Raw genomic sequence first — 16,159 nt, forward strand, 5'->3', positions numbered from 1 at the left:
TGAGATTCCAAGTAATCATTTGGTCTAATAGCTGGGTAAATCCTCCTAGAATTTATCTAATCTAAATGTGCATAGGATTGCAGCCTTAGACTGATGTTTTAAGCACATTTACTTGAAAGTAAGTTCCATTGAAATCATAACTTCAGGCTGAAGTGTCACATTGAGATCCACAAACCACTTACTGTTTAGCTCTCGTTAACCACTGCCATAGACTTAAGTGGAGAGAATTTTTGTGAATTTTAGCTTTTAGTCCTTATTTTGAGAGTGTAGAATCTTGTTTGGACTGTTTTGCTTTAGCTATGGCAATGCAACTGTGTCTTTTGCTGCTACAGTTAAAGCTGGCTTCTATGCCTGGCAACCAGAGTAGAACCATCTGGCTATGTCCCATATGCTAATACAGGTTTGTCAGCACCATGTAAATGCCACTGCATAGTTATACTTTGGAGCGTGTGTAGGCTGAGGATAGTCACCATCCCTGCTGTGAGACCCTACTGCCTATTTTTGTAGCCTTCTATGTGTGCCCTATGATCCTGAACTAATTTTCAGAGAAGACAGTAGGACTAACTTCTACACTAATATGTTTAGTGTAAAGGTACAATGAAATAAGTTAGTTTGTTTTGTTTATTTATATAACGTTTTTGATCCACCTTTCCTCCAAAAAGATCAGAATGGTATACATAACCAGACCATTTCATCCTTCTATCAACTCTGTGAAGTAGGTGAGGCTGGGAGCAAGAGAGAGAGAGAGAGAGAGAGAGGGAGGACCATGCACTTTCAGTGAGCTTCATGGCACAGTTGGGATTTGAACTGGCGTTTTGTCATGTCTTAGTGGATGAGGAGGCCATGGTGGTAATTTGAGAGACGATTTTGAAATAGTCACATCAGTATATGTAATATAAATGAGACATTCTTGATATATGATAAGCTACTGTAAAATATTATTAAGTTACAGTCAAAAATTATGCAAAAGAGGAGTTCTTTTAAAAATTGATAGGTTTAATTTGGTGTTTTTTCATGTTCATGCAAATGTATCACCTTGCCCTGTTCATAGATAGTTTCAGATTAATTGAAAAGTCATTTTCAAAACAAAATTTGATTTCTCTCCCTTCCTCTCCCCTCTAGATATTTGATATTTCTTGGGATTTGTACCAACCAAACAAACTGGTGAGCTGTGGTGTTAAACATATTAAGGTAAGAAAATATGTTTACATGTCTTTCTGCCTTTTTCAAACGATTTTTAATCTATATAAGTTGAACCACAGTTTCGTTAGCCCATTAAAGTGTCAGCCTATAATTTCCAGATGCCATCATGTGCATTACAGCTTCCCAGTAAACACCTACAATTCTTAATTATTCATTCCTTCTTCTCCTGAACTACAATAAGAAAAGCTATGCACTGAATATGCCATTCCTCACCATATTTGGAAAATGTTTCTCATACATTCTACCTGACCAGCATTTGGCCAGTCATCCCAAAAGCTACAGACATAAGCCAATGCTGGGAGATGTACATGGATTCCATATTTGTTGTCTAACCTACTTTTAAATGTGATGGTCCTCTAACTGTAGCAAGTCATCCTTATATTAGCCTTTGAGCTTGTTGGCATAAATATTCTTATTTATAATCTGCTATATACTGAAGTCATAGAGTGAGTATTATAAGGTACCCTACCCTACCCCACCACAGAATAGAATAAAATTTCATCAAATTCATTGAAATGTCCATATCTTCCCCAACAAACTTGAACCCCAAAGTTAAGTGCCAACAGCTAAGTATTTTAATACGTCTAAAAGGTGCTCATATTAGGCATGCAGTAGGAGGCAATTTAATAATTAGGGTCGGGGAGGGTGGGCAACACTTGGAATCCTCCCCCCCGCCGCCCTTGCTGTCTGCTAATTTAAGACTCACATATGGATGCTTCACTATGACATTTTTCCTACACAGAGGTAACTACCATATAAAAAATGTATACATTATTATGTCTAAAAATTGCATATCATTTCTGAATCATTCTGTAATGGTATGAGCATACAGATTTGACTGGGTAACTGTACATTGGAGTGGTTATGATTGATTTCTAAAGTGACAAAGTGATGATGTGTCTCCAGCCCTGTTTTTCCATGCAACAGGCTGCTTCCTTAATTATATTTTGGTACAAGTCATAACTTTGTTTCTTAACTCGGCTAACTATAGGACAATGTCACCCTTCTTAAAAATCTGTATTATTATTTATTAAAGTATATCCTACCTTTTTACTGAGGTACATAAGACTGCTTATAACATAATTAAAAAAGAAAAATATATAAAATGCAACCTAAATTAGAGCTAGAACCACAGACTAAACACAGAACAGCAGAAATCACAATAAAAATAAAACGTTCTGGAAAAACCTGCCTAAATAAATTCATCTTTACTGTTTGACTAAAACTAGGCAGGAAACATTCCAAATCCAGGGCATCATAACTGAAAAGGCCCTGTCCTGGATACTTACCTGCTGCATCTCAGGTGGTGAGCCTCCAAAGTAGAACAAAGACCTTGGGCAGACTCATATAGTGGGATACTGTTCATCTGTTTATTTTATTTACTACATTTCTATACTGCCCAATAGTCAAAACTCTCTGGGCAGCTCACAAAAATGAAAATCCCAAATTGCAACATGATAAAACATCTAGGCAGCAGGTGAGCCTTTCTGGGGAGGGCATGCAAAATTTGGGGTGCCACCACTGAAAAAGTCCACTCCTTAGTAGCCACCCACCTCACCTCATTTGGGGAGGCATCCATCAATGATCTTAGGGTCCAGACTGGTATATATGAGAGGAGACGATCCTTCAGGTAACCTGGCCCCAAGACTTTGTGGGTTTTAAAAGTTAATACCAGCACTTTGCATTGGGGCTGGAAACGGACTGGAAGCCTGTGCAGAGCACTGGCATAATATGATCTTGTCAACCAGTCCCCCTAACAATCTTGCTTCCCTATTTTGGACCAGTTGAAGTTTCTGGACCATTTTCAAAGGCAGCTCCATTGCAGTAATCCAAATGAGAGTTTACCAGAATGTGAATAACTTAGCTAGGCTATCTCTGACCAAATAGGGTCATAGCTGGTATAGCAGCCTAGCTTGATAAAAGGTGCTCTGCACCACTGAGGTAACCTGTGCCTCAGTGACAATGCTGGAGCCAAGAGCACCCCCAAACTATGAATCTGATCCTTTAGGAGGAGTGGAGCCCCCTCCAGAACAGGTTGAACATCACTAGCCGAGTAGACAAACCAGCCGCTAACAGTACCTCCCATCTTGTCTGGATTGAGTCTCAATTTATAGGTCCTCATCCACTCCATTACTGCACACAGGCACTGATTCAAAACACCTACTGCCTCACCCAGATATGATGGAAATGAGAGACAGAGGTTGGTATCATGCACATATTGGTGACACCTCATCCCACATCTCTGGATAAGTTCCCACAGCAGTTTCATGTAGATGTTAAACAGCATGGGGGATAAAATAGAACCCGGTGCAATTCCATAGCATAACTGCCAAGGCACAGAGCAAAAATTCCCTGTTACTAGCTTCTGGAAGTTGAAGTCAAGGGGCAGAAGCAGTGGAATATTTTACCTATTTGTCAGAAAACTGTTTTCAAATACTAATGCTTATCCAGAAATGTGGAGGACAATTCCTGACAGCCACTGGAAAATTTTAAGAAGTATAATATTTCGACACACACAAGAAACACTTTTCTGATCTGTGTCCTCCTGAGATTTTCAAATTAATCAAAACAGTATATGTTAGTTACTGGAAGAAACTGGAAACATACGCACAGCTAGAAACAGCAATTAGATAAGATATATCTTGCCTGCAGATAACATTCCTGAAAATTGAGCACTAAAGACTGTAACTGAGGTCACAAGGATCACTGACCAGTTCTGGAGTGTGGTCAGAAACAAATGCATCCCCACTTAGCCTAGTTACATTTGGTCATCAACTCTCCTGTGGCTCTTCCTAATTGCAGTCAAGATACAAGATGGTAATTAATGGTTAATGCTGTAGGCCTAGAGTTAATAAGAGTTCATTCCTGCTATACTCTCATGCAGCTCAAGCTAGCCTATCGTATAGCAAAGGCAAGCTCATAGAGATATGTCATGGCAAGTGCCTCGTATCCCTTCTCCCACTAGATTAGGCTATTGCTGGTTGGTGAAAGAAGGCAGACCAGTTTCCAAAACATGAAACTGCTAGGGATCTAATCCTCTAATCTTATATGTATGAAGAAAACCAAGTGTTTGTCTTGTTGGATTCTAGCAGTTACGGCATGCGACAGTGAGGGACTTCATTCGCCTTCTAGTTGTGGTGATCTGCTATTAGTCACATCCCACAGCGATTGTCAGAAAAGGACCGGGCATCTGAGGCATTGTAGTATAGAGACCCTTGTTTTGCCCATTGTACCTAAGTTGCCTCCTGCAGAAGCTGTCTGGAGAGACAATTGCCACAAATTCCCTGCTGATTTTTTGAACAGGTTTTAATGTGGGGATTTTTGGTGGAAGATTTGGCTTTGATGATCATCTTCCTGTGAAATAAAATCTAATGAAAACTTTCTAAAATCTAACTTCCTTGGTATTGAATATCCTTCAGAGTGGACAGATTTAAATCAGTGCTTTAAATTAAGTTTTCCACTGATACATCTTCATATCTTTTCTAAACAATTGTGCAAATCTGGCCACAGGCTGAGCAATCTTATGGAGGTCACAGAGAGAGAGAGTCTGTGATGAAGGAACTACCACTTCTTTAGCCCTGCCAGGCTTGCACTGGACAAGGTGTTGGGGTGACTTTCCATGTCTCTTTTGTCCTCAGTCATCTTTTTTTTTAAAAAAATCTTCCCAACAGGAGGGAAAATGACTACATAAACTTCAGGACTGGCATAGTTTTTTGCCGTCGTTAGGGGAATGTTGGGGAAATAACAGGGCTTTGAAAACAGCAAATCCAAGGCCTTCCCTGTCTGGCCTCTGGCATGCCTCTCTTCACCCCCTACTGGAGGCCTACTATCATGCTATGCAGGGCAGGAGGAGCAGTTGAGGCAATTTTCACCTCCCCATCCTCCCACCCTGCATTCATTCATTTATTTATTTATTTCATTTCTATACCGCCCAATAGCCGAAGCTCTCTGGGTGGTTCACAAAAATTAAAACCAAACACACAATAAAACAATTTAAAATATATAGAACATTAAAACCACAATATAACAATACAACCACAATATTGCATTTTTGCTAGATGGGCTTTTTTGCCCATCTAGCTGGGGTGTCTTGGAGGGTGGGGAAGGAGGCTGGAGAAGCCTCAGGATAGCTTATATCCTGGCCTTGCCAGCCTCCTCCTGTCCCTGGCCACCAAAATGCCCCCCTTTCCTCCTCTCCAAGGTCGCATTCCCAACCTCAGACAGGTAGCCAGCGCGGTTCTTCCATGCTGGCTGCAAGGAAAAAGGGGAGGGGGCTCAGAGCTCTGATTCCCAGCTCCAAGGTTGGAACTCTGTCTCTGACCTCGGATCTGGGAATCCAGACTATCCTATGGCCCATCAGATGCTGTCAAGGAGCCATAGGATAGTTCCCTTAATCATGTTAATAAACAACTAAATAGAGCATTTACACTATGTAAGAAAATTGTATAATTTTTTAAGAACATAAAAAAAGCCATGTTGGATCAGACCAAGGGTCCATCTAGTCCACACAGAATATCAGAAAGGATATTTTTTAATGTTTCAGCATATTCAACTAAAAACAATTGTATACATTGAACGTGTTCAGAATTCTGCCAAAAACCTATTCATTAAAAACTATTAATTTTAGTATACAACCATAATTAAATAATCTAAATATTTAAATAAGTAATCATTTTTAAACAGTGCTATCTATACTAAAAATATATAACATTTTAAAAAGTCATACCTTTTGTCATTGGCCGTATTTTGGCATCACATTAAGCCTGGAACACTGGCTTTAAAGATCCTGATGTGAATGAGCAGTGTGGTGGAACATTCAGGCCATTTGCTCCCAATTCACTGCTCCCTTTGCATAAGCATGTAATCAAACAAGGAAGGGATAGCTTTGCATTACTTCTGAACCTGGGATTATGGTTATGTGCACCCAAACAACCCAGGAGCAAAACCCAGGCTTTAAAGTTGGTTTATGAATCCTGGCTTGTTTGGGCACACAACCATAATAATGTGATTGAATGTAACATGAAACTGTCCCATGCTGGTTTGTTTTCCTGCTTGTGTGAAGGGAGGAGCAGAGTGGGAGCAGACAGGTTGTGTGCACGGCATGTTCCTCATTCACATTGTGGTTTATTAAGTCAGGATTCCTGGCTTAATGTGATGTCTGAACGCAGCCGGACTTTCTCTCTAAAGACGCGCATGTAAAATATGTTTTGTTGAAAAGAAACAAGTAGTGTTTTATATTACCTGTGTCAAGTGACAGATGAGGGTGTTGTGCAGTTGGTCCTTCATACTGATATGTGGACTTCATATAGTCCTAGGTCACTGAGGCTGCAATGTTTAGACAGAAATAGCTGGCTGGGAAATGCTGGAAGTTGAAGGACTTTTTCTGTCTAAACATGCATAGGATTGTGCATTGAATGTAAAGGATGTTGGAGTTATTGCTTTTATAGCTAATGGCATATTTCTTTCTCAAAGTGCAGTGTGTCACTTGCTTGGATCCAAAGGTCTCCTTGGATTACTGATTTTGCTTACTGATTTTAACTGAAATAATTCCATTATTTAAAAGCCTAAATAGTTTGGACATTGCCTACTGATATGACTTGCCCTGGACTGTTGCAGCTTTTATATATTATTCCACCTGCATGATTTGCAGTCAAGTCTTTACCATGTTTACTCAGAAGTAAAACCCATTGTTTCCTATGGTTTAATTTTTTTCAAATAGGTATGCTTAAGATGGTACTCTAATGGGCTGTTACCGAACATGCTGTGGTATGGGCCCACTGATTTATTTTCGGGTAAATATGTTAGAATGGCAACCTAAGCCTGGAGCCCTATTGTCACTGATTTGAGAGCAAATCGCATTGAACTCTGTTGTATAGGTAGAGAGAATGACTGTAAGAATCAGCAGGCCTCAAAGACAACTGTTCTTTATTTATCACTCAAAGAAGTGAAGAAGTTAGCAGAAGCTCCACCCACTGCTGCTGCTCCCAACTCTACAGGAGCTGCCAAGGTTCAAGACAATATCTAAACCACAGTATACCCCCCCACCCCACTCCCGGATACATAACAAACCCAGAAGCACTTCTCCCCAAGGAAACATGGATAGGATTAAGTTGTAAGTCTCCTTTTTGTGGTCCTGAGGAAATGGAGGACAAAAAGTTGACTGTGTTGGCATACAGAGATGTTACTAGAAACATATGGCTACTATCAGTAATAGCAGCTCTGTGTCTCTTTTTTCACGTTCTTCCCTGAAATGTCTACTACATGTAGCTTCCATTTCCCCTGCCTCCACAGGCAGCTGCTAATAAAGTGGTGAGTGTGAAGAAAAACTTGAAGAGCAATGACATACCATCACATGTTCTTACTTACTTGAAAGTAGGAGAATGTGGAAGAAAAAGAAGTTTGGGTATGATAACAGCCATACCTCTCTTCTACTATCTAGTTTCATCATGAAACATTGCATTTGAGTTATTTTAAAAGTTCTGCATTCATTTCATTAATAAAACAACTTTATCTTGCAGTTCTGGAGTTTATGTGGCAATTCATTGACACCAAAGCGTGGTGTTTTTGGTAAGACTGGTGATCTCCAAACTATATTGTGCCTCGCCTGTGCAAGAGATGAAGTAACATATTCTGGTGCACTTAATGGAGATATATATGTATGGAAAGGAATCAACCTTATACGGACCATACAGGGAGCACATGCTGTAAGTATCCTTTTGATATGAAAACTGATTTGAGGTTTTAAAGAAATTAAGGTTTTACAGGACATGCATAGATTTCTAAATGGATTGCATTGCAGTTACTTATTATTAAGTATTAGCAGATGTTGAGTCAAAAGTTGCAGTTTTACTTCTGGAAAACCCTTTCCAAGTTCAAGCTAATAGAAACTGGAGAAATTATGATATGTTTTCAGTCTGCCTTTATCTTCCAGATTTATGTTTGGGGCTATTTATCTGGGGTGGCTGAGGGCTGAGTGCACTGGTGGTCAGAGAGGTATCTTCCGCTATGCCTGTATGCCTTTTCTGAGACTGATGTAGATTCATGTGACCCCATACTTGCATTTAGCTTTCTCATGGCATTTCCTTGTAATTGCCTGGAAAAGGAGATGGATTTTGACCATTGAAGATTAGCAAATAAACAATATCATGCAAGTAAATTTCTGCTTTCACAACTGGACTTTCCCCTCCTTTCTTCCCCCCTGCACCCCGCTAAAATGTGCTCTGGAGGGTCCCCCAACCCTTCAGAGCAAATTTTGGGGGGTGCACAGGGGCTGCAGGACACATGAAGTAATCATCCCATCCCTGTTCTACTGATGGAAGCTGTTCCATTGGCTGGATGAATTAATTGGATTAATTGGAGACCATATATATTCACTGTTTTAACTGAAGAAATATTTTCCGTACGTGTTTATCTCTTCCAGTTGGGAAATCAAGAACAAACAAAAAAATTGAAACTGCCAAGCATGCTGTGAATTGTCCTGATTTCACATTTTCATTGTTATATCAAATCCTACATATAGAAAACATATTTAAAAGTTAATGCTTTTATACATGGAACAAATAACCTGACCACTATTTTCTAGTTTGAAAGTGACCACACTCCCAGGAGGAGAGCCTATGTGCTATCTTTCTGTGCTGCAAATTTTTTTATTTTATTTTTAAAACTTCTATACTGCTCCTTCATCAACAAAGGCAATCTCATAACATTATAAAAACAATATAATATAACTATAAAAATTGGTGATTAATAAAGTTCAGATCATGAAAACCCAGATTGTAGAGGAGAAGGTAATATCCTAAGCATGTACTGCCTAACCTCTTTAGGGTTTTCTAGGATATAACATCCACTAGAATTGTGTTGGAAAGATAAAACCAGTGCAGATTTCAAACTACTGCTCTAACATGCTGTTGAATTTCTCTATTCTGCTATATAATAGTCTTTAGACAGTCTTCAAGCCGAGGCCTATTTTAGAAGAAATTGCTGTAGCCTAGCTTGGAATGAATGTAAAAGCATGAATGACCTTCCCATAGCACTTCTCAAGACATAAATTGGTGCAAAGTATAACCAATATACAAAATCTTATTTGGCATTCAGAAAGTTGAACTGTATTTGTGAGAATATATAATTAAACAATAAAGGATACATGTCTGGCATAGTCACACTGGTAGGACTTTACATGGGAAATGTATATAGTACACTTCCTTAGTAGCTGAATAATTTATTTCAGTATTCTTTAACAGAAGTGAATACTTAAGTTGTGTGGATTGAGGCCAAAGCCAAGGTCAGATAACAGGCAACTTGTATAAAACATCACCATGTTACTTGGCCAGGTTTTAATTAAATATAAGTGGAAACAATATGGCAAACCTAAACAAGGGTTTTAACCTCTTGTGAGAGCCAACACATTACGCTCATTGTTTTGCGTTATTTCCAAGTGAAAACCAGAATTATTTACATTTAAATTATTATAACTTAGAATTGATGTAACAACATTTTTTATTTCTTTTGGCACTTTATCCACAATCTCATGTGCGCATGTCCACATTTATTAAGCTGGAAGAGTATTTAAGATTTGAAGGGCAAATTTAAGGTGGAACAGGTACAAAGAGAAACTAGAATGATTATAGGAATGAAGAATATGTGCTATGGACAAAGATAGTACACAAAGAGTGTACCTGTTTAGCTTTGACAAAGAAGGCTGAGAGGGTATTTGATAACACTATCCAAATATATTGCAGGGGGTAACTCAGTAGAGGCAGGGAGATATTTAGGTTACAGAAAACCCTGCTGGTTCAGGAAGAAATGTTTGCCAATGGGACATTAACTTTCTGCCAACTGAGTGAAGCATTTTAACTAACAGGAATTCAAATTCTGGGATAATCTCCCATATTATGTTGTACCTTATCTATCTATTTTCTTCTGAGGCATTGCGGACAGTCATAGCGATAAGATATTGGATTGCTTGGACGTGAAGCCCCCCCCCCCTTTTTTGATACATAGCTTGATGCTTGGAGTCTGACCACATTTTTTAGGGTTGGGCTGACTAAGAGTGTCCATTTGGTCTTTCTTTGCACAGTGTGGTCCAGCTTGGTTGCTTAAGTCATCTCAAGCTATTTGCTTTACAAGCAACCCCCTCCGAAAGGTCAAGGTCGTAGCTTGGGAGTGCTCCTTGATCCTTTGCTGTCCTTGGATCTTCAAGTGGCAGCGGTGGTGAGGCATGCATTTGCACAATTACATCTAGGGAACCCGCTACGAATGTTCCTGCGCCAGTCTGATTTGACATGGATACATCACGGTTAGACTATTGCATCAATCAATCAATCAATCAATTAATTACATTTATATCCCGCCTTTTTTCCTCCTTAAGGAACCCAAGGCAGCTTACACAATCCTCCTCCTCCATTTTATCCTCACAACAACAACCCTGTGAGGTGGGTTGGGCTGAGAGTCTGTGACTGGCCCAAAGTCACCCAGTGAGCTTCCATGTCTGAGTGGGGACTAGAACCCGGATCTCCTGACTCCTCGTCCAAAACTCTAGCCACTACACCACACTGGCTCTCAATGTGCATTACGCTCTTCCAGATGCTTTAAAGAGCATCCGGAAGCTTCAATAGGTGTAAAGTGCAGCAGCCAGGCTGCTAACCAGTGATCACATCACCCCAACACTAAAATATTTACACCGGTTGCCAGTTGTTTTTTGGGTTCAGTTCAAGGTGTTGGTTTTAACCTTTAAAGCTCTATGGATACAATGCTATGCATGTTTAGATGGGGGGGGGGGGAGTCCTACAGCCCGTGCTGGCTGGGGAATGCTGCAAGTTGTAAGACTTTTTCTGTCTAAACATGCATAGTATTGCACCCTAAATGGCTTAGGCTGTCCCTCAGATAGCCAGACCCTATCTCAGCATGAACCTGCTCAGTTGTTAAGATCAGCAGGAGATACCTTTTTGAAGACACCCTCACTTGCAGAGGCCTGCTTGTCAGGCATGTGGGAAAGGGCTTTCTCCCATGTTGTTCACAAACTCTGGAATACACTCCCTCTGGAGCTGCAACTGGTACCCACTCACTCAGCATTCAGGAAGGGCGGCCAAGACACCTGGCCTTTTCCATTTTTATGATTTTTAAGATGATGATGATGATGATGGGCCTTGATCTCAGAATCTGATCATTCTGAAATGCCCCCTCAGATGGTCGTTGGCATTTTTGTTGGCATCATTTCAGCAGATGCCTTCAAGGTAGCAGTTATTTTAATAGAGCTCCTAGAAAAGAAGTGAGGACTGACTGTTTCTTTCCATATGAATCAGTATGAATTTGTATGTATAACATTTAAATTTTATTGTAACCTTTTTAACTGAGCTAGGGGTGCCTGCATTGGTAGGACACAGAGAAAAGCACCTTCTGGCTTCACATAATATACTCATGCAGTTGTGTTAGTGGATTTGTGATTGGCCTCTTTATCTGGTCACGGTGATTACAGGGAGTAAAAACGTGCATTGGCTCAAGATTAATTGAATTAAACACAGCAAATATCCTGATCATGCAGGTCATGTGCCACAATATCTGAACAGTCACAATATCTGAACATTATGTTTTGTGTATTTCTCTTTTCAGCTGTGTGGTTACACAGGAATCAAGTAGAGCTGTCAGATGTTTTGCAGTTGTGTGGTATAGTCCATGGAGGCTGGTGGCTCTCATTTCAGTGGGGCTGTGAATCCATTTTGGGGTTTAGTCAGAACCAGCCAAAGCTCTAAAGGAGCTATCCAAGGTACCCAACCTATTTTGGGGATAGGGTTCAGCACCCTGGATAGCTCTTTTAGAGTTCTGGCTGGTTCTGACTAAAACTCAGAATGGATTCACAGCCCCACTAAAATCAGAGCCACCAGCCTCCACTGGGTACAGTAGCATTTACAGGCTGGGTTTCCTAGAAAACGCTGGACAAAGTTACACATAGTTCTTTCCCATTCTTGCTTGTTTTAAGATATAGGAGTCTGCTATTTGTGTAAATGTATAGTGCCTTCTAAAGCGTGACAAAAGAAAACAGTATATTTTGACCCATATGAAGAATTTTGTTTTACATAATCATTATAGTAAGTTGCATATATAGTTAAATATACTCTTTGTTCCTCTTTAGGCAGGAATTTTTAGCATGAATGCATGTGAAGAAGGTTTTGCTACTGGTGGCAGGGATGGCTGTGTTCGCCTTTGGGATTTAAATTTTAAACCAATTACTGTGATTGATCTCAGGGAAACAGACCAGGGATATAAAGGTAAAAAACCCTCTTATTATTTGAATGACATCATCTAAGGGAAACATGTTTTTAGAGATGAAGATGGGAAGAACAAAGAGTATGCTCTTGTCCACAGAGGACAGGGTGCACTGTGTTCAAGGGGGTAGGCCTCAGTGCATTTTTGGGAGTCAGCATTGTAATGGAAGAGAGCTGGTACATCCATATCGGTAGTAGTGCTAGTTGCTCTTCATTGCCCTACTAGTGATGTAGGAGGGGGCTCTGAGCCCTCAGTGCCTTACAGTCCACATAAGAGCACCATGGATGTGTATTCTCAAGTAATATAGGTGTTGGGTGGCATGTGAGCAAAGGACCATGGCAATGGATATGTGGATATGGGGTGTGGAGTGTATTGATCTTAGGTTTGCCAGGCTGTGGATACATCTGACACAACAATGACATTGTGTGGAAGGTTTCATGGATATAGTGGTCTGGGGGATGGATTTGGGCCAATGTGTCTTGGCTCTGCACACCTAATAATACTTTTAGGTGTAAATATTCATGTAGCCACTATATACATGAAGCCTACATCAATTGCAGTGGTCTTGCTCACATGGCTAAGGTATGTGTATGTGTGTGTGCACACACTATCATCTATAATGTTCTATTAAATTGTTATAATGCAGTACTGCTGCCATTGGATAATAATTCAGCAGGTTTATATCAGTCATCATTCACTAAAACAATTTGAATACCTGTTGAGAGGATAATTGTAACATGAAGGAAAAACCCATTAGGCAGATTAGGACATATTTGATAGAATTTGCCTAATAATATAGGGCAAGCCTTCACCAGTATCACTTATCAGTGAGTAGTAAGCTGCCCAAATACTCTCTGCAAAAGGCAGCTTTTAAATACAGATCTAGTAAGCATCCTAGTTGAATTTTGTGAGTTGAGCTAACTCAAATTTTATCTTCGCATTTTGGAAATGAAACATTTGGACATATCATTAAAACTGTAAATTAATGTGTCTTCTGTTTGAAATATGTTGAACACAGTTGACAAGCAAATAACTTACTGCTGGGTTATTCCACTGTAGAGCAAGCTACTTAATTAGCTTGCTGAAAATGGATGCCAATCTATAGCCTCCAAACCCAGCTCTCCTTCCCCATACCTCTTGATGTCAGTCTTTTTGGGTGCATCTTTAACTTCTGTTGTGATCCAAATAGTTTGATCAGGTTAGTTTGTTTCATTCTGGTGATTGTGGGAGGCAACTCTAACTAACTAAGTATATGAAATTAAATCAAAGTTGTTCTTTAATATGTAGATTTCTACCTTTAACTCTTAAGTGGTTGGCTAGATTTTTCAGATGGAGAGTATCATATAGTATACTCCCCATGTTAAATTTAGAAATTAGAAATATTAACACTAGTGCTTCAGCAAACAGGTACCTTTCATCACAATTTGCTTTATTGTATTCTAGTGGAGAAAACGTGTATCATGGTAGTTGTTACATTTAAAGTTGAAGGCTGGTATTCCTGTATGGTTTTGTGTTGGGGAGAGGGTCATAGCCCAGAAGTAGAGTATATATTCCACTGGAAGAATGTTCCAGCTTTAATTCCTGACTTATCCAGTTTAAATGATCTCATGGATTAGATGCTGGAAAAGGTCTGTATGAGAACTTGGAGAATCTCTGTCATTCAGAACAGTCAGTACTGGGCTAGAATGATCAATATAAGGCAGCTAGCTAAGTATTCATATATAGAGCATATATTATCTTGTGTTGTATTGATCTTGTGGCAGTAAAAGCTTGCTATGAGTCTTGCGTATGTCAGGAAGGGGAGGAGAAAGCAAGAGACAAGCTAAGCGAAGGAGAGACAGAGACTTAATTACTACCCATTCTATTAATATTTACTTGGACGTAAGTCTCATTGAGTTCAATTTAGCATTCTCCCATGCAGGCCTGTTCAAACGTAATGACAACTCATTGGTTTAAAAACCAATGGGTTGTCGCGAATGAGTGGGGACAAGCGGGCATGCTGCCTGCAGCATGCCCACCTCTTCCACTTTTACCCCACAACCCTACAATTGGCTCCTTTGTAGGTTGTGGGGTGTGACCTCTGAACGCAGGCCAATGGGTTGTATAGGGGCTAAACAACTCAGCAGGCAACCCAACAACAAACCATGGGTTAACTGCTGGGTTGTTTAGTCTGTAACCAACCCTTTGATCAGGGTTTATTTATTTATTTGTTTGATTTGTACCCCACCTTTCTACCAAAAATGGCATTCCAGGGTTTGGACATCATGCTCCACAACCTACAAAGGAGTTAATTGTGGGTTGTGCAGTAAAAGTGGAAGTCCTTTTGTCCTTACTCATGCATAACAGTCCATTGATTTTTAAACTAATGGGTTGTCATTACATGTGAACTAGGTCTGTGTGTAGATCATGACTGTCAGCCACCTTGCATTCTCTCCAGGAAGAAAATAGAGCAGAAGCTGCCACTGCATACTGCTATCAATTTATACAGTCCTATGTGGTTGTGGGTATAATGCATGTACTTGTTGTTTGTTCCAGCATCAGCCATCATGAAGGTGCTGCTGGAGTAGACAACAAATGATTGTTTGTGAAGACAGCCATGACAGTTGAGGATAAGAGAGAATGATGGAGGAGGGAGAGGCAGTTTCTCTTCCTTTCCCTTTTGAACAAGTGCAAGGCAGTGCAAATATAACCAACTTAGGTTGCATTCCCATGTTTACTTACGCATGAATGATCACTGTTGAACTCAGTGAGACTTACTTCTGAGGATCGGGTGAAGGGAAGGCCCTCTCTTGCAAAATTGTGTTTCCTACTGTTAATAAATATGTAACGTTTAGAACAGCTAAATACCTTGTGCTATGCCTGCTGTTGCATGTAAGGGACAAATGTGAAAGAACATTAGGATTTTTCTTCTTCTGGAGTTCCATCACTTATATATGTTTCGTTCACGTTTGGTGTATAATGGCTGATTGCTATATTACAATAAACTTGACTTCTGATGAAACATACATATGAACTGGCGGTGTGTATGCTGGGGGATGATTTGCTATCTAAGAATATTGGTTGTAGGCCTCTTGTTTATTATAATGTAGAGAGAACATTTGTGTTTGGGGGTAAAAGGGGGCATGCATTATTGTGTAGCATGTCATTTAATTACTTTTCTTCTATCTTTTCAGGAACTCTTGAGTGTTTCACAGTAATTATTTTGAGTAATAAACTTACATATGAGATGTATATGTACTTTCCACAGGTCTGTCTGTGAGAAGTGTTTGCTGGCGAGGAGATCACATCCTAGTTGGAACACAAGATAGTGAAATTTTTGAGATTGTGGTGCATGAACGCAATAAGCCTTTTCTTATTATGCAAGGGCACTGTGAAGGGGAACTTTGGGCTCTGGCAGTTCATCCTACAAAGCCATTAGCCATGACTGGAAGTGATGATCGATCAGTCAGGTTAGCTCCCTTAGATTCTCAAAAGATAATGTGACCATGTGCAGTAAAATGTACTTTGAATTTTAAAATACAAAGTAATTTCTGAGTTTTTTTTCATTTCTGATATTTATGATCTAAAGTATCCTCTGTCTTAGTAAAAAAATAAGCACTCCAAAATATTATAGATTGCATTTAAATAAGTGATGACTTATGTCGTTGTGTTCTAGGGAGTAGTGGTTTTAAAGAGTTTTGCATTTCACCATAAA

The 16,159-nt window shown here is 39.7% G+C and overlaps 1 protein-coding gene across 2 annotated transcripts in view; it reads left to right on the plus strand.

Moving 5' to 3' along the window:
- EML5 (EMAP like 5) overlaps positions 1–16,159 on the plus strand; it is a 167,192-nt gene that overhangs the window by 34,196 nt on the left and 116,837 nt on the right. For both annotated transcript variants that reach the window (XM_084841133.1, XM_084841144.1), the window contains exons 4-7: positions 1,123–1,191; positions 7,722–7,907; positions 12,332–12,467; positions 15,713–15,914. In XM_084841133.1, coding sequence (XP_084697259.1) covers positions 1,123–1,191; positions 7,722–7,907; positions 12,332–12,467; positions 15,713–15,914 — 593 coding nt within the window. The remainder of the gene's footprint in view (positions 1–1,122; positions 1,192–7,721; positions 7,908–12,331; positions 12,468–15,712; positions 15,915–16,159) is intronic.

This window comes from Heloderma suspectum, chromosome 1, assembly GCF_057233095.1.
Source record: "Heloderma suspectum isolate Gila_16-S chromosome 1, 16-S_ref, whole genome shotgun sequence".
Lineage (NCBI taxonomy): Eukaryota > Metazoa > Chordata > Lepidosauria > Squamata > Helodermatidae > Heloderma > Heloderma suspectum.